The 24,777-nt window shown below is 37.6% G+C and overlaps 2 protein-coding genes and 3 non-coding genes across 8 annotated transcripts; 3 read left to right on the top strand and 2 right to left on the bottom strand.

The window, feature by feature from the left end:
• Positions 1-5,235: 5,235 nt before the first annotated feature.
• LOC144059385 (neurexophilin-4-like) lies at positions 5,236-11,765 on the bottom strand. Its single transcript, XM_077578448.1, has 2 exons — positions 11,640-11,765; positions 5,236-6,583 (listed from the first exon to the last, which is right to left on the bottom strand). Exons 1-2 carry the CDS (start codon positions 11,718-11,720, stop codon positions 5,771-5,773), a joined length of 894 nt encoding a protein of 297 aa, XP_077434574.1. The 5' UTR covers positions 11,721-11,765; the 3' UTR covers positions 5,236-5,770.
• Positions 11,766-14,064: 2,299 nt separating this feature from the next.
• Positions 14,065-14,178, top strand: LOC144041996 (U5 spliceosomal RNA). Its single transcript, XR_013290486.1, has one exon. It is a non-coding gene; the product is annotated as a U5 spliceosomal RNA (small nuclear RNA).
• A 674-nt stretch (positions 14,179-14,852) lies between these two features.
• Positions 14,853-14,993, top strand: LOC144041995 (U4 spliceosomal RNA). The gene has a single exon (XR_013290485.1). It is a non-coding gene; the product is annotated as a U4 spliceosomal RNA (small nuclear RNA).
• A 762-nt stretch (positions 14,994-15,755) lies between these two features.
• On the bottom strand, positions 15,756-24,771 carry LOC144059072 (SH3 and cysteine-rich domain-containing protein 3-like). 4 transcript variants are annotated; one of them, XM_077577921.1, is made up of 14 exons: positions 23,668-24,771; positions 23,340-23,428; positions 21,948-21,979; positions 21,486-21,564; positions 21,131-21,284; positions 20,942-21,039; positions 20,166-20,226; positions 19,928-20,025; positions 19,658-19,727; positions 19,482-19,531; positions 18,315-18,397; positions 18,128-18,179; positions 17,692-17,829; positions 15,756-17,548 (listed from the first exon to the last, which is right to left on the bottom strand). In XM_077577921.1, the coding sequence occupies exons 3-14, from the start codon at positions 21,953-21,955 to the stop codon at positions 17,441-17,443; spliced, it is 999 nt and encodes a 332-aa protein (XP_077434047.1). In that variant the 5' UTR covers positions 21,956-21,979; positions 23,340-23,428; positions 23,668-24,771; the 3' UTR covers positions 15,756-17,440. The 4 variants fall into 4 exon arrangements, with proteins under 4 accessions (XP_077434047.1, XP_077434039.1, XP_077434056.1 ...); XM_077577913.1 differs by having other exon boundaries at positions 22,968-23,428; XM_077577930.1 differs by lacking the exon at positions 23,340-23,428.
• On the top strand, positions 17,124-17,236 carry LOC144041997 (U5 spliceosomal RNA). Its single transcript, XR_013290487.1, has one exon. It is a non-coding gene; the product is annotated as a U5 spliceosomal RNA (small nuclear RNA).
• Positions 24,772-24,777: the final 6 nt, after the last annotated feature.

A 24,777-nucleotide genomic window follows, 5' to 3' on the forward strand; every position in this document is an offset into this window, starting at 1 on the left:
TAAATGTTTTAAGTGCCCCAAAGATTTTTATGTTTTCTTATGCTAGAGCATACAGAAGGTTTTGATGCAATCTCTCAACTGCAAAGAACGCTTGAAGAAATGGTAGTTATTACACAAATGGCCAGCAGGTGGCAGCAGAGATCAACAAGGGCCATGTTGGAAAAAAAGGTAATTTGCTCACATTTCTAAATAGATTTGTGAATAACAATGAAACGTAGCTGTATTATAATGCTAATTGTTGCAAAACGGAAACAGATAGAAATATATTTTTTTCCTGATGAAAGATGAGACTCTAATCTTTCTTTTGGTAGGTTCCATGTTTTTATAGCAATAGAACAGAATATTCTGTGGGCCTTGCAAAATCAGTCATAATCCAGTATAACAGCCATGAGTGAAGGGGGTTGCTTCAGTTAAGTGTAGAAAATTAATAATTTTCCAAATAATTAAATGGATTTAAATAATTTTCTGCGGCACACCTAGAGATCTATCACGGCATTCTAGTTGTGAATCCCTTCTCTAAATGCTAAGCACTACTGTTTTATAGTTAAGATAGTTAAGAAAGTTATTTTACTAGGGTGACATTTCTGATCTATTTTAGGACTGCAGATGAAAAATAGCCTTTTGGCTAATTCTGGCACATTTACTGAAATGTTTATTAATATGTACTGTCCCTTAAACAAATAAATCAATCAAATAAATAAAATAAATACATAGATGAATAATCTGGTGAATGATTGACCAATTGTATTGGGAGTAGTAGTGCTCACTGGCTCAAAAACATTTTCTCTTGTATCTTTTTACAATTTAATTCAGAGCGGTAATTTAATTGCTAAATGTGTTTCTTAATTGTCTTCCTGTCAACTCTCCTTGACCATGAGGCAACCTCTGACCCAAGTTGCCAAGAAAACAGCAAAGTGCACAAGACAGCATGTCAGGCCTTCAAAGTGCTTCAAAAATGTGTTTTGTTGATTATTTGTGAATTATGTGTTAATCATTCGTTGGACAGCGAGAGAATGTAAGTTTTTTTCCCTTTTTTTCCGTCTTCTTTTATTATTTTAATACAAACTTGGCCTTCTTGTCATAGCTGTGAAACATATAAATTAGGGGGCGTGCGATCGGCAATTAGCAATCAGTGAGTTTGAAAAAAAAGAAAAAAGATCACCAATTCAATCATAAGATGAAACAATCTGTCTATTTAAACAACTTTTATGTTTACTCTACAGTCGGCTGCCACCATTCGTGGGGGATATGAGGCTCCGCCCACGAATAGCGAAAAAACCCATGTATAAATGAAGGCGATTAAAATGCATAAGGGGGAAAAATAAGTGGAAAAACATATTCAAAAAACACCGATACACACATTGAAAATAAATAACATGTAATGTCTTATTTCTCTGAGCTGATCAATGATATCATTAATCGATCGGGCAAATGAAGACATTACAGCCTATCACCAATTTTGCATAAATACAAAATATCGGCAGATCCCAATCCAGCCGATCAGATTGGTGTAAAGTCTAACATAAAATATTGAGTTAATCAAATCAAATGTGGCTGTTTTGACAGGGCACAGTTGTCACCATGCAAATGCAATGACAGTTCTTATTATGCTTGTACAAAAATCAAAAATCAAACTTTATTTAGCAGAAGAAGCATACAAATAAATGTTCATCATTTTTTGTCCAAATAAATTCTAGAAAATGGAATCCAATTAATGAATGTAAAAAAAAAAGTCAGTAAATGAGGCGTTGTAGTGAGGACTCGCGCTTGCAGTGTAACCATGTGTCAAAATTCACTCGCGAGACAGATGGTGAGATGGAACTGCGAGAAAAAAAGTTATTCTGTATGCACTTTTTTTTTCTCCTCACCATCTCAGCCAATTTTTGTCACTTGTCTTCATCCTTTCCATCACTGCCCTACCTCTGCTGCTTCCAAACGTTCAGAGATGTCTCATGCCTCTAAACCTGCCCGAGTGACATGAAACTGCACACATAACAACTGTTAAGCACTAGAAGAAAAAAAATGGGTAATTAGCACCTCATCATTGGTGCCAGTAGAAGGTATAGACACACTAATAGCATATTAAAGCCTATGCAGACCTCCAGTCATGTGTGACAGGAGACTAAATGCACTGGCTTAACAAATTGCTTTTCACACTGAACAAATTCAACAGATCTGTCCTGAGTGCAAGAATTCAGAATAATTAGCAGCATTTTTCTTTTCATGCGTAACATCCACTGTGTGAGTAACTGGGAAGCTGTGTAAGATAACTTACGTCAACATTTCCCATTTTTGTCCAGTCCATCTCTTAAAGATGCACAAAAAGTTGGTGCTCACACCGTCGTCATGCATGAAGCCACTTGATATGTCATGTCAGGCTCAGGCTGCCATAATCAGTTCAAGGCAGACGGCCACCCCATTTTTTAAAAATTTTTTTTTGCAATGGGGGGTGGGCAATTTTGAGTGCTCCTTTATATGTTAAGATGGACATGAGACGTTAAGAACAGTCACATGACCATGGTGAAACTGGCTAATGGATAGTTTGATGGATGGTAGTCGTGGTCCTGACTGACTGTGACAGCAAACAAGCCAATGTTTATATCTTTATTGATGCTAAGTTGTTACCAAACATCTTCAATGGAATTGAAATGTATTTTTTTTTGTTTCATATTTTTTTTTATCTCAGCCTAAAATGAATCAAGAAAAAGTAATCACTTTTTAATATTTTTATAAGAACGTAATCAGTCAATTTTTTTGCAATCTGCCAAATAAAAATTGAAAGAACAAATGATAAGCGGATTATGGTCTAACTTTTCATTATGATGCAAATGTTTTGTTTCAACTAAGAACTTTCTGGCTCCTTTTGTTATTGTTGTTTTGCAATTTCTCAGCTTGTGTCTTTGGTAAACAAGGCGAGCGAGCCTGTGCAAAAACACTTTCATCACCCCACATAATATACTATGCACTGAGGGGGGGGGGGGGGCTAATGGGCCTTTTGAAGTTCTAAACAATCCAGCGAATAAAAGGCAGCAAAGTCACAAATGTGTTTTTTCATTGGCGTGTTTATGGAAGATTATGAAAAATGTAATGGTAATATGTTAGAGCTTGTTTGTTAGTCAGCTTCTTCTTGTGTGTTGCTTTGTCCAAACACACAAAATTATTGTTGCAGCATAAATGAAGTGTGTCTCCTTTCATCTTTTGCCTTCATTATGTTTCCTAAGCCTTTGGTGTATTAAGTCTTGCAGGAGGCTGTACAGTCAACCGTCTTTCAAAGCAAAATAGTCTGCAGCGCTGGTTTCCCTTTTGCTGACCTGAGATAATCACAGCTATCAAACAAACGCTGGCGCACACAACTGCATGGGCAAAAAGGACATTTCTATCACCTTTCTTTAACTCATTCACTGCCATTGACGGCTATTGACGTCAAAAATCCATTTGAACTATTTCTATTAGTTTAACATGTTTGTTCCACTTTTGTTAACAAGAGTATGAAAACCTAGATTTTGTTCATTGTACATTTAGAACAGATATAAAATTTGTGATTAATCGTGCGTTAACAAGTGAAGTCAGTCGATTAATTATGATTAAAACTTTTAATTGCCTGACGCCCCTAATTTTTAATAATCTTTTCTTTTCTTTTTTTAAATGAAGGACTACAGAAATCAGTCACAGTTGATATGCTGAAATCAGAGGATTTGTACAGTTTTCCATTTTTAAAAAATGGCTCAAAATGATTACTTGATTATTATTATATATACAAAAAATAGATTATTAAAAACTAGGGGTGTCAGGTGATTAAAATGACTTCACTAGTTAACTCACAATTAATCGCAAATTTTACATCTGTTCTAAAACTACAATAAACATTTTTTTTCTAGGTTTTCATACTCTTGTTAAAATTGGAAAAAAATGTTAAACTAATAGAAATAGTTCAAATGGATTTTTGACGTCTATAGCCGTCAATGGCAGTGAATGAGTTAAAAAAGCCATCAAGATTGAAGCAAAAAACGACTGGACATGACTGCTTTTATCTGGAGGAAGGATCTTTGGGCGGTCATAGAGGTTTTTGGTTTGGATATAAAATGATTGGCCCAACCCAAACCCAGATTTCGATCACTATTTAATAGGTTATTCCTTGGTAAATGTGCCAAACCTTCACAAAGTTCCATTGAAATCAGTTGTGCAGTTTTTCCGCACCAGATTTATATCCACATTCGGAAGAGGCCTAATTTTTCCCTGAAGATATCCTATGTGTTGTTGTTCTGTTTATGCTGCCATGACACATGACTCAATTGCGCCAAGAGAGTTAAAATAAATAAGTAAATAACTAAATAATTGAATTGTGTTACTTAAGCCATGCAGTGTAAATCCAGCCTTTGAGAAAGTGAAGGAAAACAGAAAAGTGTCTCACTGAGGGAATGTCTACTTTCAAACTCTACAAATGAGTATTTTCTCCGAATTTTCAATTTACAGTCTGACGACATGTCAGCTTTAACATTGTAAAGTGATTACCATTTTAACACATTTTGGGGTTTCGTGTCTTCTGCCGGTTCTCTGTTGATGTCACCCCAGCAACCGGCCCCAATTCTCAACTGCAACAGGGCTTGAACCTACGCCCTTTAGTCCTTAAGCTTGATAAAGTTCTATCAGTCAGTTGTCCAACATTTGAAACCATCAAATGGATTCAGTTTATTTACAGTACTTTATTTCACATAGGAACAGAAATAAAGTCAAACCCTCCTGGAAATGTATGTGTTCAAGTTCTGAGGTAACATTAGATTATTAATGATCAATGAATGCTTCTTTTTAAACTGAAGAAGTGCATTAGAGCCATTCCGCTGAATCTGTGCCATTTGTTTGTCGTAACTCAAACTTGAGTCTCTGCCTTTTCCCCCCAAATCTAAATCTTTAATACGCATATTGAATTGCACAAAATGTGTATTGGACATTAACAAGCGACATCATTTGTTATGTCATTGTTTTATTATGTGTTTAAGGTGTTAGGGAAACATGACTAAAGGGTGAATTTAAACGACTTTTTTTTGGGTGGGGGGAATAAAACTAAAAAGTTGATTTTAATCTATTATACAGTATTTCAGTCTAACTTTAGAAAGAGACAGAACACAAAGTCTTTAAGGTAGTTAAAATAAATCTTTTTAATATGCAATCAGATAAATGTGCAGGACAATTTGCTTGATAAAAAAATATTTTACATTTAATGGTTCATTGTGGAGTTTCAAAAGGTACCGTTAAGGAATTTTCTATCTTTTCTACATTTTCTCTTTACTCTTCTTCATGCATGCTCCAACAATGCCCAGGTGAGTACAAAGAACTTTTTAACTACAACTGCACCTTATCAGTTTGTATCTTACCTTCAGTGTGGAGTGTTTGGGACGGTTTGGGGGGACGTCACGCTCGTCCTCACGCAGTAGTGTTGTGTTAGTGAAGCGTATGACACAATTGGGATGGAAACTGACAAAACGAGAAAAGGCCCGGCTTCTTGCACAATACAAACTCCTGCTCAGATGCCAAGAAAACTGCAGTTACGCTTTAGGCCAGAGGTGGCAGTTGTGAGTAAAAAAGTGATCAATTCCACAATGCATCTTAAACTTAATTGAGCATTTATATATATATTTATATATTTCCTATTTCATTTTGTGCGGACACAGATAGCACTGATTCAGTAGAGTGGCCCTCTTCACACTTTGTCTATCCAACCTATTTTAGAAACGGAATTACAGTTAGTGTTTAACCCTTCAGTTAGAAGCAGTCATCCAAAGTGCTGCTGGTTCTGGTCTGCCTGAAAATTGCGGTCTGGGCAAACTTTCTGCACCAGCCTGTAATCAGTGCCAGTGAAGGCGATGAAGATGCATATCACCTTAAAAGGTTTGGCACAGATCCATGCTGCCTGTGATTGGGTGTTTTCTGAGTAGCATGTCTGACCCGGGTCGTACATGCAGGGCTTGGTCTTCTTGGACCGGTTTGTTCTCTGGTACTCGATGCGGCAGTTGAGTTCAGTCATCACCATTAAGTCCTGCGGCTGCTTGTGCCGGTCTGCCGAGGTGACGCTAGTGGATTGAAAGTGGGAAGCCAGGTCTGGTAACAGTACTGAGTTCCTGGTCTGAATACTTGGAACTCCTGGATCCAGAACATCCAAGCCAACAGCTTTAGAAGGTGGAACAATACTGACAGATATGTTCCCTAAGTGAGAAGAGTTGTGGCGGAAGTAGACACTGAACGTGCCGTTGATGTGGTCCACGATTTTCCCGGTCACCAGAAGACTGAACTTTAATGTTTTCACGTTAAAGTAGAAATCACCCCAGCCCAAAATCTTCTTGGCCTTCGGGGAGACTTTTGAATTAAGTTTGGACTGAGGATTGTACAGGGCCTGGGAAAAGTTCTGCGGCCAGCCATACGGGCCAAGGGATCCATACGCAGGTGTTTTGTATTTGGTGGAGATGATCTGCAAGTCCTTGGAAATATGCTTCACCTTCAACGCCGCTCCAACAGCAGCTCCTCCTTCGCCTTCCTCTGCTCTCCATTGTTGGCTTGGGAAGTTAGAGGCTTGGGTTGTTCCTCGGCCCTTTGGGGAACAACACATGAATTAAAAGTCTCTTGTTAGAGAAGAACCTTAGAGGGGAAGTTAACCCCCTAAACAATTATTGACAATATTAGTTTATATGCAGCCCCATTAGTCTAAATACTGTATTTTGGTTAATATTGCGTTTGTGTAATATCAGCAAAATCCAGCAGTTTTTATCAGTATCAGAGGGCGGCCATTTTATCACTTGCTGTCGAGTGAAAATGACATCTCAGTTGCTCAGATGTCAGTCACAGCTCATCTTCACAAAACACGTGAGCTGTGATTGGTTGTTGCTTGAGCAACTGTGCTTTCATCTTCAGGCGACAGCAAGTGACAAAATGGCCACCCCCTGAGATGGATATAAACGGCTGGATTTTTCTGCATAACTCATATTCCATGAATGTAATACAGTGGTACCTTGGAGTTTGAACGGAATTCGTTCCTGCAAAGTGTTCAAAGTCTGAATTGTTCAACCTTCGAAACATTTTTTCCCATAGGAAATAATGTAAATGCAATTAATCCGTTTCCAAGCTCCAAAAACCGAAAATTCCTATTTTAATTTCTATTTATGTTTTTTTTTACATTTATACCCTGTACAGCATTTAAACAATAACAAATACCTTACTTTACCTGTTGTGGTATGATGGCATCAGTGGATGATAAATGCTATGTTAATGCTAGCTTTAGTTCAGTGCTGAGTTTGTGTATTTTACATTGGACATATTGTTAGACTACTAAGCGGTCCTTGCGTGTGATGTTTAACGTCAGGCACGTTGTTGAACAGGGGGGTCCTCGTGCCAGTATTTACAGAAGCAATCACGGTAGTTACAACGGCGCGATAATCTCCTTCCTTATTCCACTGTGGTCCGTAGCACTGTATGTTTTTCTTTGCTGCCACTGGCACTGTTGTCTTTCTTTGGGCCCATGGCGAAGAAAATTGTCTCGGAAAAATGAAAATGCCCTCGCGAGTATGGACCACTTCCGGGAGTATTCACGATCTGACTGGAAATGACCAGTTCTACTGCAACGTGTGCATTCGGCATTGCTCGGCTTCGCTCGGCTACCCATTTTCAAGGTACGTTCGGCTTAGCTTGCTTTGCTTGGGTGTTCGAACTCCGAAAAGGAGTTCAAACTCCGAGGCATTTTTTACTCCGAGTTTTTGGTTGAAGTCCGAATTGTACGAGTTCCGAGACGTTCAAACTCTGAGGTTCCACTGTACTTATTAGAATGTCATGTTTAGACTACTGAGGTCACATATAACATTTTATTGTCAAGAAATGTTTAAGGTTGACTTCCCCTTCAAAGAACATCAAGAGATATGTTAGAGCCTATTTTCACATGAATACTCAGTAAGTGAGAAATCTGAACATTTGATCAGGCTCTCCATGCAATTTGAAGCACAAATAAAACCCAGTAGAACTGTAACAAAACAAAAAAAACATTATACCTACAATTGTGCATAATAAACGTGTAAAATGTCCCCTCATAAGGAAAAGTGAAGATTTAATCAACAAATGAGTGGTTGCTTTTGTGGTTGAATTCCATTTTCAATATGAGCCATGAAAATGTTTGTGTGCTGGAAAAAGTGTACATTTCCGTTTTTAAAATAGCAATGCTGACAAAATCACTATGATGGCTAACCAAATGTATTGTGCAAATCTAGTTGTCATTCTTGAGTTCCTCTCATTAAATATCATTCATAAGTTAAAGTTTGGCTACAGTGCGAGAGACAGGTTCAACTTTTTAATGCATGGAAAGAACGAAGTGAAACTTCTTCTTGTGAAAACTTGCCGACGGAGGTTTTCCTCGATATTTTTGGAATAAACATCTCCCGATGCGGGATGTCATTAAGCAGAATCACCTCCAGCCACCTTGGCCAGGTTGTCAATTCACATCCGCTGTTCCATGCCGTGTCACAAGCAAGCTCTGCCGTTATATGCGCTTCTCGCAGCGAGCCCAATTAGAGCCAAAATGTGACAACCATGTCAGTGGATCTGTGGCGCCATGAAAGCGCAATGCTTTCCGGGTGAGAGCCGTAGTGGATGCCAGCTCAACACTGGGAGGGGTTGGGGGATGAATAAACACCTTAAGATGGCCTAAGTTGTATAATGATTTTGGAAATGATTTTGTCACTTATTTGCACGGCAACTGGTTGCCAAGCAGCTTTGGTGACATCCATTATACAAAAGAATCGCAGGTATGTTTTAAACGCTTATTACAGTTTTCCCTGTTAGAAAATACAAACCATAAAACTGAAATAAATTAAGATTTTGTAAATAATATGCAATTATTGCATAAGCACTGTGGACTTGCCATTCTTAGGAGATGTTTAGATTAGAGTACACCATTTTTTAATTGAAAACAGTTTTTTTATTAGAATTTGGGCACACCATTTAACACCATTTAACACCATTTAAAACCTGTGGGGAAAACATTCTAAAATTGATTTAATGCAGACGGACATGGATAGATGAATGGATGGATGGATGGATGGATATATAGATAGATAGATAGATAGATAGATAGATAGATAGATAGATAGATAGATAGATAGATAGATAGATAGATAGATAGATAGATAGATAGATAGATAGATAGATAGATAGATAGATAGATAGATAGATAGATAGATAGATAGATAGATAGATAGATAGATAGATAGATAGATAAAGCTGTGTTATTGGGAGAAAACAAAAAATTGAGAGATGAGAAACAATTTGTTATTTTTTTCCTTTGTTTACCACCTCATGTAGAAACTAAGTTATACAATGCAGGCCAACGAGAATGATCAGAATGAATTTTGGACCATTCCTCTTTACAATACTGTAATAGTTCACCTTCATAACTCTTTTGAGGTCATCTTAATCAACCTTTGGTTGATTGAAGTAAATGAGTAAGTAAGTAAGTAAGTAAGTAAGTAAACTTTATTTGTATTATCGACAAATTGTATGTGGAGAAAGTTCAGCACTGTTGCTTTAAGTATTTATCCATCCTTTAAACCCTAGAACGTCAAACGTATCAAGACATTTTGAGCCCTCTATTTCATGAGTATAATTTTTTTTTCCATTAAAACCCTGACGTTTATGTTCTGGTACATGCATTGCACGGATAATCCATTAGAGGGCAGTAACCACCCAGCTGACGGTTTTTCCAGCGACCTTGCAAGATGCCAAAGCCTCGTTTCCACCGACGGTATCTACCCCACTCTTCTCTCCTCTCCTCTCCTCTCCTCTCCTCTCCTCTCCTCTCCTCTCCTCTCCTCTCCTCTCCTCTCCTCTCCTCTCCTCTCCTCTCCTCTCCTCTCCTCTCCTCTCCATTCCTTTCCTCTAATCTCCTCTCCTCTCCTCTAGTCATCTCCTCTACTCTACTCTATTCTCCTCTACACCAAGAAGCAGACTCAACTGCCACAGCCAGCACCCGTGAGCTCCCCCTCACCTCGCCAGTGACATCGTGCGAAAGTGACCGCGTGCACTGCACACAGGCGAATACAATGGAGAGCGTGGATGTTTTTTTTTTTGTGCCTCGTGCTTGGTTTGTGGCAGTTTATTTCAGCCAGAAGACATCGAATGAATATTGCAGCAACCAGAAGACTGCAATCAATAATGTTAAAAAGGTTTGCACCTCCTCAAAAGTCCAAGCATTAATCTGTTTGGAAGCCATTCTCTTTGTCGTTAAAATAATTACGTCACGTTTTGGAACTGGGCTACTTTTTTTTAAACCGCAAAGAAGGAGGTAACAGAAAAAATGAATAGAGTAGAGCCAGGTAGATTTGTTGGTAGAGACGGGGCTAAATGCAGAGTAGAGTAGAGTAGAGTAGAGTAGAGTAGAGTAGAGTAGAGTAGAGTAGAGTAGATACTGGCGGTGGAAACAAGGCTTAAATTGAAGAAGAGACCTGATTTTGAAGAATTTCATGCTATCATCACTGAAAAATGAATTCACAAGTTGATCAAAATATTCGGCAGAAGAACTTGAGGCCATCCATCCAACAGGTTAAAGTAATAAGAGGCTGGGTGTTGACATGTCAATGATCCAAAACACAAAAGCAAATCAACAACAGAATGAACCGAGCTTACACACTAATTGGTGCATTATTGTTTTTTCTTCACAGCTGCGGAGAGCTTGAAGTTCACCCGTAACTCAAGTTATTCCTAAAAACAAAAAAAACGTCTCATATCTTGAAAAAGTCACGTTGGTAAGTCAAGATGATTTATTTATATGATTAATAAGCCTTGACTTCGTCCCGTCAGCTCTTTTTCTTTTCGGATGCTGTAATGAGTATATGTTGTGTGAAAAGATGTTATAATAACATGTCCGAAAGGGAAAAATAAATTAATCAAAACAAATAAAAACAAAAAAAAGATAACACTTTAAAAAAACATTAGAGGGCATTTCTACATTACTGCACTGGTCACCATTGGAAATTATATTGCTCATTCAATGTTGGACAAACCGCATTGAGAGGGTATGTCGCTTCTGCATGTTTACACTACCCTCGTGTTGGCAGATATAAGATCAGATTCTTATGCACATTTATTGGAGGCCTGATTCAAATTTGAGAATTCCATGCTTTTTTTCCCCTTAAGAGTATTTATGCTGCTGTCACGCATAGCCCAATTATGCCACTTGACAGCAAAATAAATAAATATTGAAGGTGTCACTTACAGTGTAAATCCAGCCTCAGAGCCACATCAACTTTCAGATGGCAATACCAAGCTAGAAATAAAAATAATAATAATCTAGGCAATTGTGATTATCTAAATAAATCTGTTGATCAAAGTTAACTATTTAATCAGTTATATCGTTTTGTTTTTGAATCAATGGTGATGTTGCAAAAGAAGAGTGATACAAAAACACAGTAGCCTGTTAGAGAGTAGTGTAGTTTTCCAGGTATGAAGGCTACTTGTGGTTTGTCCCTACCTGAGAAGAATTCCATCACAAGACTTAAATCAGAATCTCTTCCTGGAATACTTATTTAGTAAATGTCTATCACAGGTTGCAAAAACTGCATATATTGTCTTTAATTAGTTCATTATAATAGCCAAGGTTGTTAACTTACCACTGCTGAAAGGAGAAGCCACAGGCAAGTGATGGTCAACTTCAAACCCATGGACCTCATCTTGTGCAACCAAAGATCCATTCCGAGAGGAAGAGATCAAGCTTGACTCAAGAAGATGGCTTTCACTGACTTGAAGCCTCCAGACTAAGTGAGGACATTCTGCAGTGAGAGGCTGAACCCCCCCATCGCTCCCACCCACTTTCAAAGTGAGGTATTTCTCCCCTGAACACACACATACACACACGTCTCTGGTGGGCTCCGGTCTGACAGCCACCCACTGTCCTTGCACATTTTAAACCACCGCAAGCCTGATCAAGTGGATTCATCCATTTAAGAGGATTTAAAAAAATTATACTGACAAGTCAGCTAATGTTATGACAAATCCGTCTGTGGAAAATGGGGGAAAGCGATTGCATTAACAAACCAGACAAGTCTTGATTTTGGAGTAACTTATAGAAATTGATCAACTATCATCACAAAGGACCAACAAATATAAACATAAAAGTGATTAATCTCAAGTAAAGATGGTACTAATAAAGCAAAATAAATAAATAACAAGATCTGATCAGTTAAGAGCACTGTCTGTCTGTCTGTCTGCATATTCGTGTGTCAGTCAGTCAGTCAATCTGCTTGTCTGTGTCTGTCGGTTCATCATTTAGTGTGTCTCTGTGTTGTGCCTGTGTGTGTATTTCTACAATTAAAACACTGGATATGCTCTGCATTTGACAATGTGTGGTCATTATTTCACCATGAATAAAATATTATGGTGGGAAAGGGATTGGCCAATTTGGGGTATTCCACTATTGTTTTGTCTAGTTAATAAACAAAAGTATTACTTTTTGTTATAATCTGTCATGACTCTGTCATTTGATGTTTGTTTGAAATCCATTTTTATTCACTTAATCACAGGTTTTTGTTTTGGGAATTAAAAAAAAATACTTGTTCATATGAAATTAGTTACAAAGATACAGCATGTTTAATTGAGCACAAGTGTGCATTCAAAATTAATGTTTTTGGTTTCATATGCGGATGCAGCAAACCCGTAAACTACTGAGTAATAAGTTTATATAAGAACAATAATAATTATTATTTCCCTCAGTCATTCGCTCATGTGCACACATATCGGGATTTTTATGACATGGTACCAACTTGCACGTATGTGTCAGGGACAGGCGGAGCCTCCCTGTCTTCTCCCATGCATTTGAAGAGTTAAAAGATAGTAAAAGTAAAACAAGCAATAAAATAAATTAATGAATAAATAAATAAATAATAATAGAAACAAAACTAATAGTGATTAATTAAATTATTTTACATTTTACTTAGCTGGGCTGTGCTTTACATTGAATTTTACTTTCAATTCAATCATGTCAAATTTGATTTCACCATTAAAATGAATAAATTAGCTGAATTTATACATTTCCGGTTCATATACAAGTGAACAGAGGCATTGCACTTTGAGTGCTACGTCGGACAGAAATGTGACTCAAAACAAATGCTTTAATTAATGTGAAAATTGAAATAGGCTCATCTTGTATTTTGTGTCCATATTTTTATGTCTGACTTCAGAGAAGTCAGTGCCTTGCTAGTTATGAAACTCACATCAGCGCCGTTTTCGGCCAGCAGGCCGCGTTCCAACTCGCACCCCCACCCCTGCGCCCCATAACCGCTCGCTCCCGCTCTGCAACCGAGGGGCACAAAGGCGGAAGCGCAGGTACTGGGACGCGGCCCACACGTCGCAAACCCGAAACGGAAACAAAGTTTATGGGTGAAAACCCAGAAATTGGAAGTCCTGCCTTCTCCGTGGCATATATTCAATTGTTCTTGGAATTAAAAGTAAATTTCTGATAAAAATGTTGTTTAATCAAGGAAATAGACGTAACATTACGTATGTTGATGTTGTGTTAATGCTTATTTCAATGACGATGTATTTCCTTTGAAGAACTTCGACCCTTAAGACCCTTAAAACATGTCCGCCGCTTAAGCAGGACTTTAGCCGAGATGCCTTTATTTATTTATTTATTTATTTTGCACTCACTCACATGGTCTCCCCGGCGCGGGTACGAACCCACGCCAAACTGCATCGCAGGGATGGGACGGTACCACTCCGCCACCTGGACCGCATTAGCTGAATTCTACGACGCACAGGCGTTACGTGAGTGACGTCATGATCGCTACAGCTACGGCGATTGGCTGAGAGCGTTTGCTCCATTGCCCACAAGCCTTTGCGTCAAATTGGTGTCTAGTAAAATAATAAACTCTAGTCCTGTATACTAAACCGATCAAATCGTCTCTCAACGATGAGCGTTGGGGTCAGTGGAGTGTATCATTCGTATTAGAAAGAAACTGGCATGTTTTGGTATACAACCATTTGTTAAAACGGCATGACGGATATTGGAATAGCCCGTGTCCGCCGTCATTTACCAGTTCACTCTTGTTTCTCTTCAAATCGTATAAATCTTTCGCCTTTTACTAAAGATTTCCGTGGGGAGGAACAACAAGAGTCTATCTCAATTTTTTGATGCTCTGCCTACGCGGAGCTTTCTACTCTGGTAAAAATAACGTTGCATTAAATGAAACAATAAGGTCCTTGCGAGACCATGCAGCACATAAGCACACCAGTCGGCCTGTATCACGTAATTATATTGAAGGCGAGCTAGAATACAGGCGAGACAGTGACAGTAATCAGTTACTGTACATGCATTTGATTATTTAGTTGGAATTTTGATAAACGTTTTATTTGCAAAAAAAAGTCGAAACCTTGGGGTGGCATCTCAATAAGATCAGCACAGCGTCCTGTGTGTGTTTTTAATATAACCAGTGCTACTGCAACTTGTGTATTACAAGTACATACGATCGTGGTTTGGTAACTGACGAAACGCACCACGTGATACTACATAGCCAATTAAATCGATGCATTTCGGGCTACACGTGACATCCGGTTAAATCCCAAAATGCATTGCGGCGTAATCTCACAAATACAGTACTCATAAATGGTAGTTGGGTTGAGTGCACTTATATTGGATGTAGATACAGTTCCCTAAATATCTTGGAAGCATTCTGATCAGAAATGTATCAGTTTTGTGCACGTAACACATTTAGATAAAAGCGGAATTCATCTCGGAACGGCTTCACGCTTTATGGCTATTATGTGGAGACCGTCACTGTAAAACGTTTGCTGGGTAATGACTTGGTTGCTAATGCCTAGTCAACGTCAGCTTTGCGCAGTGGCAGTATCGTAGCCTATGAGGTCTATCCGAGGCGCGATTATTGCTAGTTGAAAACTTTACCCAATACCCCGCCTTGACGACTTGAAATATAGTCGGCTATGGCAATTTTTGACGGTCTCTACGGAGACTAATACTTCTGTGAAAAGAATAATCATCTAATGTTTTGAATGGCAGCGAAATAAAATGGTCACGTGAGAAGAGCCAATCCCAGTTGTCTTCGGGCAATTATATTTAAAATAGCGAAATTAGGCGATGTGTTTATGCGCTGTTATCAGGCGGCCAGTTCAGGGGACTCCCTGCTCCTCGCCTGGAGTCACCTGTACGTAACCCCGGATATTGTGATATAACAAAATGCTGTAGTTTTCCATAATAAGCAAAATCTGATTGTCATTTTCCCAACAATGCGCACTGCTTAGCATATTGTGTAAAATATACTTGACCATTGGAGGGCAGTCTTGTTCAAGTTTTTCCACACACCCAACTACCATGTCACTCCAGTACTTTGAAGTTAAACGGTTGGTTTGTACTGAACTTGTGATTTAGCTTGTGAGCCAGTTCTCTACATTACAGTGCAGGGGGAATTCAAACTTTTACGTTTAACTTTTAGGTTAGGTTAGCACATTATTTCAAAAGGTAGATTTTTCTCATTTTCTTTCCTCTCAATTTGAAATGCATTCCTTTATTTATTGCATGAGAAAACATTACAATGGTAGTTACTAGTCATACAACTAAGTTTAGTTAGGGTTATAATTTCAATTGTTCATGGTATTAAAAGTACATTTCTGATAAAATGTTATTTAATCAAGGAAACAGACATAATATCGCGTGTGTTGATGTTGTGTTAATGCCCCCCCCCCCCATCTTTTTTATTAACAAATAAAGCTTACAGGCTTACAGAAAATTTGAAACATACCACTGAGCGGTACAAAAACAAAACAGTGAAAACCAACAACATACACACATCATAGTACAATGGGGTCAAAGGAAAAGGTCACCATGTTATTATAAAGCCTTTTTAGACTTACAAAATTGTAATGAATTCTAAAAAGAAGTTCCTTAAAAAAAATAAAATAAAGGTCGACTTTAGTCTCTCCAAATTTGCTTTTATGAATGAAAAACTTTGCCATAATAATTCCATCCATCCATCCATTTTCTTGGCCGCTTTTCCTCACTAGGGTCGCAGGGGTGCTGGAGCCTATCCCAGCTGGCTTCGGGCAGTAGGCGGGTTACACCCTGAACTGGTTGCCAGCCAATCGCAGGGCACACAGAGACGAACAACCACACTCACATTCACACCTAGGGACAATTTGGAGTGTTCAATTAACCTGCCATGCATGTTTTTGGAATGTGGGAGGAAACCGGAGTACCCGGTGAAAACCCACGCAAGCACGGGGAGAACATGCAAACTCCACCCAGGAAGGCCGAAGCCCGGACTCGATCTCACGTCCTCTGCACTGGGAGACGGACGTGCTAACCAGTCAGCCACCGTGCTGCCCGCCATAATAATTAAGTTATTCAATGTTTTTTTTGGTTTTACCTTATTGTCCATTACTACTCCAAATGTTACGTCAGTGTAAGTTAAAGACATTAGAAACAGCCCATACACAGAAGCTCCCCAAAAATGCTTAGTAAAGAAACAAGTAAAAAAAAAACAAGTGTTCTTCTGTTTCTATGTTACTGGTGCAAAAAGTGCATTTGTTGTTCTCAATTTTAAATTTAGAATGAAAAAAGCTCTTACAGGGATAAATATTGTTAATAATTTTAAATTGAACTTCTTTAGCTTTTGGTGGAATGGGCATCTAATTGACTTGACATTACGATTAGTAAATTTTTCCATTAAATTCTGTCTTCTAAGAGGTAAAGGGAAATATTCGTTAGTTAATATTTTTCTAAGAAATTTGTTATTAAATTCGACCCTTACAACATGGCCGCCACGTAAGCATGACTGTTAGCCGAGATGCTACGACGCACAGGATTCATTTGAGTGACGTCACGATCATTACAGCTACGGCGATTGGCTGAGAGCGTGTGCTCCATTCCCCCACAAGCCTTTGCGTCAAATTGGTGTCTAGTAAAATAATGAACTCTAGTCCTGTACACTAAACCGACTAAATAATTTCTCTACAATGAGCGTTGAGATAATTGGAGTGTATCATTCGTATTAGACAGAAACTGTGGTGTATTTGCGTGTACAACCATTTGTTAAAATGGCATGACGGGTATTCGAATAGCCCGTGTCCGCTGACAATTAAATGTCCGCTCTTGTTTCTCTTCAGATCGCATAAATCTTTCGCCTTTTACTAAAGATTTCCGTGGGGAGGAACAACAAGAGTCTATTTCAATTTTTTGATGCTCTGTACATGCGGAGCTTTCTAATCTGGTGAAATGATAACAACACGTGATTCCGAATTCTTAACAATTTTTTATTTTGATAAGAGAATAAATAATTTACCATTCAAATGTTTTACACTGGAGTTTTTCCCCAGCATGATGACTGACGTTCTTTCACCGCACTATTTTTTTCTTTCACTATCTGGCTTTAGTGTTTGCACACAAATGTTTTTGATATTTTTCTTATGTCACAGTGATCTCCTGCAGCAGATTAAGGGGGAAGTAGCCCAGTTTGCGTCCAGTGCTGACTTTCAAGTAGCCACCTTTCTCGTCTCCTTTCTTCACTACGATCTGAAAAGGCAGAGCAACAGCGCCACGGCCTGGTGATAGGAAGCACTTGAAACCAACTCTCGTGTACATTTAACAACATACTCAGGTAGCTCTTGACATAAGTAACGACAGGTGACGAACACTGTAGCATGCAAAATTCTTACCTGGTCTTTCTTCAGCGTAATTTGTCCCATCTCTCTGTTCCCGACAAAAGAGCGTGTGACCTTGTAAACTCTCTCTGATGCGCGCACTTTTATGAGGTAGTTGGTGGGGAAATAGCCACTCTTTTCTCCCATTTTTCCCTGGAAAAAAGAGAGCATTTCATTTAATTCAGTTACTCATTTTCTACAGATTAGGTTGTTCAGGATCACTTGAGTTTAAGGGTCATTTTCCTGTTTGTTATTCTTGTTTATGAAAGCCATTTTTTATCGTCTTCATTTTTAGTTTATTAATATTTGACTGTTATTTGATGATGTTTATGTTGGGCAGTCAATGTCATTTTTCTTGCTCTAAATCCGTATTTTATGTATACAAATGCACAGTATATATACTGTACTGTACTGTAGATAAAATTGGATTGACTGAAGAGGTTGACCTCACCCTCCACCACTCTTCATTGGAGTCATCCAGGACTGTGATGCGATCACCAGGGCTGATATGAAACAGACAAAATATCAGTCTCCTTGTTTTGTATAAACATTGATATTTTATTACATTTTAGTCATCAGCTGAGTATATGAATGAGTCAGAGAGTCAATACATTGAATGTTTTTTTTCACACCCTTACTGAAAGTCCAGATCATCCTTTTCTATGGCCTTGAAGCGGTAGAGGGCCAAGTAGTAGTGCGACTGCGAGAAGGTTCCTTTTTGCTGTTGTTGAAAGAGCACAGAAGCAATCGTGTTTTTATTTCAAAAATAATAGTGTGTACCTATGGAAGCGTATTGCATTCACTTGAAAAAAAACCAACATATTTTTGGAGAGCTTTGGGGCTTTTTTGAGTATTTTTTATTTTTATTTTCTGTTTTTCTGAATTTTTTTTCTGTTTTACTGAATTTTTTTTTCTGTCAAAAAATATTCTGAAAAACAGGGGGAAAATAATTTTTTAAAACAGAAAAAAATATATTTAAAAAAACAGGAGGGGGGGAATTATTCCGAGAACCAGAGCTGGTGTTCTGTTTTTCTAAGTAATTTTATTTTTTTTATCTTTGAACGCCAAGTGACTTGTTGCAGACTCGCTAATAGTGGAAGCAGACACTTTCCTGAATACCTCCATATGTAATAAGATTGTCATGTTTACTTAATTGCTCTCAATAAAGGAATAAATGTGTATACTGTATTGTGGTTTCTTCGCTAATCTCTGAAGGAAAACCCCTTTAAAAAAATATTCAGAAAAACAGAAAAATCATTATTTTATAAATCAGGGGAAAATGACTAAAAAATAAAAAACAGAAAACAAAATATTCAGAAAAGCAGAAAAAAAATTAACTAAAAAAAACAGGGGGGGAAATTCAATAGAACAGAAAAAAAAGCTCCCCCAAAAAATTAGTCAGAAAAACAGGACTTTTTTTTTCAAGTGAATGCAATACGCTTCTGTATGTACCAACTGCTGGATGATGTGCTTAAAAAAAACATTAAAAAAACATTTTAAAAAAACTTCCACTTTTAACTCTTTGTGGATAGACTGGGAACGCAAAAAATGAGTTGGTTTCAAGAAATGAATTAAAAACTGACAAGGATTCCAACCCAGATCTTTTTGACTGTGACATAATGAACCACTACACCACACCATGCTGCTTGTAAGTCTACTAACACGAATTCATGTGGCAGTTGTATCTTTATTCAATATAAGATGTGTTGTAAACTTGCCATTCCACAATGCACACCCCAGCAGAAGACCAAAATATTTAAAATAAAAAATAAAAGTTTGCTAATCTACTGTATGTTTTTGCTTACCTTGTCATCAGCTTTTTCGCCTCCTTTCTCTTTCTTTTCTTCAGCCTTCCCTGTACAAGCACCAGACAGCAAACTCATTCCATGAAGATTTTGTCAATGTGATCAATTCCATGCTGTGTTTCATGTATAAAAGTGTATCTTATGTGATCTAATCAGGTCCTTCTTCTTTTTTGTACCTTCTGTCCCTTCTTCATTTTCTTTGGGCTGTTGATTCTCATCTTCCTCTTCCTCCATCATCATCAGCATCTTGGGGACAAAAAAAGCATTGTTCAAAACTAAATGTACAATACAAAAATCTAGATTTTCAACAAAAGTGATTTTTTTTTTTTAAACTAACACAAATAGTTTAAATAAATGTTTGACGTTTATAGCCAGTTAATGAGTTAAGTAGAAAACGATGTGTTGGGCAAATGAGAGATTTCATAATCATAAAATAGGTCACTTACATTTTTCTTGTCATTTTCATTCTTTTTGCGCTCTTTATTCGCCATGATGACACCCACCCTTAGGGTGTCAAAGACTGGGTCATTCCGATTTGGATTGTCTGGTTGATGATAGGTTTGTGTTGATGACAGCAGTTATCCAGGTTATGCATCGAAGAGCAAAAACACAACTCAAATTATGACTTAACAGACATTCACAGATGTTTTATGGTTTAAACCGTATAGAATCAGGAAAACCCACTTGAATCCGGTTGGTCGCTGCTATACAGAGGGGAACTGTAGGCCCGTCTGAACCCAGGAGGCTACAGATACAAAATATGCAATTTAAGAGTTGTATTTGAGTAACAAGTACCAGAAGTAAAAACGGATGAGTAAAGATTACATTCCCACGTACTTACAGTGGAACCTCTAAAGTTGAATTTAAATTAACTCATTCACTGCCATTGATATAGATATAAAAAATTCATTTGTACAATTCCTATTAGTAAATTTTTTTCCCACTTTTGTTAACAAGAGTATGAAAACCTAAACAAAAATGTATTGTACATTTAGAACAGATAAAAAATTTGTGATTAATCGTGAGTTAATTAGAGAAGTCATGCGAAAAAAAAGTCTTCTTTTTTTCAAGAAAAAAAAATAAAAAATAATAATAATTACAATTATTTTATTTATTTTTTAAAGAAAAGATTATAAAAAAAATTAGGGGCATCAGGCGATTACATTTTTTAAACGTAATTAATCGCATTACTTCACTAATTATCTTACGATTAATCACAAATTTTATCTGTTTTAAATGTACAATCATTTTTTTCTAGTTTTTTTAATTTTTTTTACAAATGTGGGAAAAAAATGTTGAACTAGTAGAAATTGTTCAAATGAAATTTTGACGTTTATAGCCGTCAATGGCAGTGAATGAGTTAATCTGTGTTCTGGAAAAGTGGTTCCACTGTGTTTTCTTTTCTGTCCAATAATATTCTCAGTGCCTTAAATATCAAGACACAGACAAGAGAGACTCACGATTTTGCCAAAGCACTTCTGGAACTCAACATAGGACTGACATGAATGGTGGATGTTGGTCTTGCAGTTTTTACACCTCAGAGCAAACTTGTTGTTCACTATAAGATCAGCAAAGCGTGTTAAAAGATACACCTGAGCTTTAAGGTGGGAAAAGAGAGTATGAAATTGTCCTTATTTTCCATGACGTACAGACTATCATGCGAGCACAGACGTCACAGAACTTGGGCTTCTTGCAGTAGTGGTCTTTGAACTTGTGGGGCTTGTCATTGACTCGGATGACAGGTGGTGGGGGTTCTGGTTCTTTCTCCTCCACCTCCACTTCCTCTTCGTATATAAAGTACACCTGGACAACACACAACATACAGTAACTAATGTTTATAGAGAACTTGGTTATTTTCAGGACGTATTCTTGGGTGTTTAAAAAGGGGACACTACAATGCTACCAGTACTTTTTTGTAGTTGCCAACAACACCCTGCGTTCCTGGCTATTTTCGAGCGGACGCCCCTGTTGACCGGGTTGACTTGGCACGACCCCGTCACTCACCGTGTCTCCGTCCTCCTTCACAACATTGTCAGGAGCTGGAGGATTGTCATGAATATCCACCGAGTTTTTGTCGTCTTCCCTAGTATAGATGAGACAAAACACTCTCGTAAGCACAGAAAATTCTGTTTTAGAGATTTGTAAGTGATATAGTGATAATTAAAAAACAACAACTACATTTTTTCATGACGGGGTGTTGCCAAAAAGCCCAGAAAACAATTAGAAGGCTGCATTCATACATTTGTTTTAATTTATTCATACAATGATTACCTAACTCTCACAAGGGAGCTATATACCTTATCATATGAACAGAAAGCTGCATTAGCAGTATATTTAAACCAAATTGATTCAAAATGTGTATTCTTGTGAATAGAAAGACATCAAAATGGAAGCAAAGCAAACAAGGACACTCCAATTATTCCCCTGAAAATTGCAACCAAAACAGATTCCTGGAAGTATACTCACTGGTCCATTGTGCTCTGTCACCACTGCTACACCTACAATGAGAGACAGTAGAAATTTACTGTTATATGTCATTATTCTTATTAGTAGTAGTAGTAGGAGCAGTCGTAGTGGTGGTGGTGATAGTAGCATAATTTAATTATATTATTTTCATACTTTATTTGTTTTAGCATTACTATACTGCATAGTTTCCCCCAAATTACTGATTGCATATTATCGGGATGTTGGTTGGCCTTGCAAAAGTCAAAATGTCTTCTTTTTTTCCCTATCAAATCAAACAGAATAATAATTAAAATTTCCACAATTAATTGAAAGATTGCATTCACTTAAAAAAAAAAAGTCCTGTTTTTCTGAAAATGTATTTTCTTGTTTTTCTGAATATTATTTTTCAGCCTGTTTTTCTGAATATATTTTTGACAGAAAAAAATATTCAGAAAAAAAAGAAAAAAAAAGCTCCCCCCAAAAAATTAGTCAGAAAAACAGGAGTTGTTTTTTTTTCCAAGTGAATGCAATACGCTTCCATAAAAGATAGCACAAAACTACTACTACTACTATTACTCCTCCTAATAATAATAATAATAATAATAACAATTTGATATATTTTATGTTCACTAACAATTCAAAGCACTAAAGGTCACTTTACAAAGCAGCAACACATTTTAAAAAAAATTTTTTTAGATGGACATGCAAGTTAGTTGTGAGATATACATTCACACTACGCTTGTGCACTTGACCTAAACTATTCTAGGCTACTGAAATTGAATCTCATCACAGCTGAAGTGGGTGCTACGTTATCAAAGAAAAGCCAGCCATCCAAGCGGCAGAAATTATTATTTTTGTTGTTGTTGCACTGTTTTTAGTTCGTAATTCACTTTGTAATTCCAGAGCTATATATACGGTAGCAACAAAACATCTAAAATGGAACTGCAAATACAGCAGGTCACTCTGTACAGACATGCTATATATTACTTATCAAAATAAAAATAAATTAGTATAGTGTAAAACAAGCTGGGACATGCATACCTTTTTGTGGAAAGTCACAGCAGAAGAACGACTGTGCTAGTTCTGTTCACGAGCATAAGTCCTTCAGCTGCTACCAATAACCAGAGAGTTTTTTTGGGGGGGGGGGGTGTTCCGAGTCCGGTAACCCAGCTGACCAAGCGATGCCTTCTCTTAGCTAATGTTCACACTGTCTTTGCATGTCTTAGTTTCCTTTAGGTGATTTCCAACATGATTCCCTAACTCCTCATGTGAGTTGATGATTGACTATGATGTTGAATGTGTTTGAATGAGTGTTTATGTAAATGCCAAACTGAGCACTCATGTGTCAAGCTGACTGTTTGGGACAGCTGCGGACCTCAGGCTGTGGTCCGAGGATGAGGAGAAATTAGATACCTTCTCTATCCCCTCCATCTTCGTCACACGTCCCCTTTCACCTTTTCCACATTTTTTTTTTTATCTATCAAACCCATCTTTTGTAGTCACTGCCAAAACAAACAACAAATGTCAGTTATTGTCATCTAATAAGGTCCTCAGTATTTTGAAATAAATCTATTGTACAGGTGAACCTCTATAGAGTCAAGAATAAAAACTTTTCATGGGCCCACGTCATACAAGATGTTGCGACACTATGTTCCTCTTTCTTTTGGATTTTACTGACCCTCATTCCGAATAAGGGAGTACTCTCACTAAGAGAACGTGATAATAGAAGACTTGGACTTACCTTCAAACAAGAGGCAGACAAGACTCCCCACAATTGACATCCCCTATTATAGGTAGACATCTTATTGTTTAGGCGGCAGGGTAGCACAGTGCTGAGGTTGGGGATTCAAATCCAGGCTCTGACCTTCCTCTGTGGCATGCTCTCTCCATGCTTATTTTGGATTACATCGTATATAATTTAAGAAATTGGTGAAATTAATAATATAGGCAGCCTACATTGGGTATATATTGCGGCACAAACACAGAAGCGGGATTGGATTGGAAGAGAATGGCTACTTGTAAATGTTTTAATGGTTTAGCTTAAATGAGTAAATACAATAATTGAACATAAGAAATGAAATACTGGAGCTGGTTTATCTGGGGCTACATAGATTTTTTTTTACATGGCGCATCATGGCCTAGGTTTGTTAAAATACATGTTGTAGACTAGGGGTCACCAACGTGGTGTTCGCAGCCACCAGGTAGTCCCCAAAGACTACGGGTCTGTTCTAAAAAAAGAAATAGTTCACCAGTGATGAAACTTAATTTAGGAATGTTGTGGAAAGAGACCATTTGAAAATGTGATTGGCACAAATTCATATTAGTGTTGCATATTGTGTGTAATTATGTTTCCTAATTATTGTGACAGCTCATGAACATGACGCGGTGTTCCCACAAAAAAATGACTATTTAATAACAACATTTACAATGTGAGCAAATGTGTTTGTTTTTTTCCAGAGATTTCCATCAAACTGGTTTCCCTTTGCATTAATCAGTATGCAATAAGTAGGTTTCAGCTTCAAAAGGGTTGATGACCCCTGTTCTAGACTTTCAACGGGTAAAGAATCATTATGAAAAAAATAAAACGTGACGAAATACAATTACAGAATTACGAGACTGTATAACGTAGGCTGTAAAAAAAACTAAGCGCATCAGCCTAAATATCTAAATAATTATTGATGATAAATGTGACAACTTTCGCCTATCATTTATGTTTGATCGTGAAGCGCTGTTGTTATTTTTGATTTTGACAGCGAGTACCACGTCCGCCTGGAAGGTGACAAAGCTCCCGTTGCATCTTGGGTACAATACTCCTCGAGCTCTGAGTAATGCGCATGCGCGATAGAAAACT

This window comes from Vanacampus margaritifer, chromosome 1 (genome assembly GCF_051991255.1).
Source record: "Vanacampus margaritifer isolate UIUO_Vmar chromosome 1, RoL_Vmar_1.0, whole genome shotgun sequence".
Classification (NCBI taxonomy): domain Eukaryota; kingdom Metazoa; phylum Chordata; class Actinopteri; order Syngnathiformes; family Syngnathidae; genus Vanacampus; species Vanacampus margaritifer.

Excerpts from the sequence above, each read along its gene's own strand:
- LOC144059385 (XM_077578448.1), bottom strand. The coding sequence starts at position 11,720 with ATGGATCTTTGGTTGCACAAGATGAGGTCCATGGGTTTGAAGTTGACC. Across the intron at positions 6,584-11,639 it reads GGCTTCTCCTTTCAGCAGTG|GGCCGAGGAACAACCCAAGC; the intron begins GTAAGTTAACAA and ends TGTTCCCCAAAG.
- LOC144059072 (XM_077577930.1), bottom strand. Across the intron at positions 21,040-21,130 it reads CTGTGCTCGCATGATAGTCT|TGAACAACAAGTTTGCTCTG; the intron begins GTACGTCATGGA and ends CTGATCTTATAG. Across the intron at positions 17,549-17,691 it reads TTACGCTGAAGAAAGACCAG|ATCGTAGTGAAGAAAGGAGA; the intron begins GTAAGAATTTTG and ends CTGCCTTTTCAG.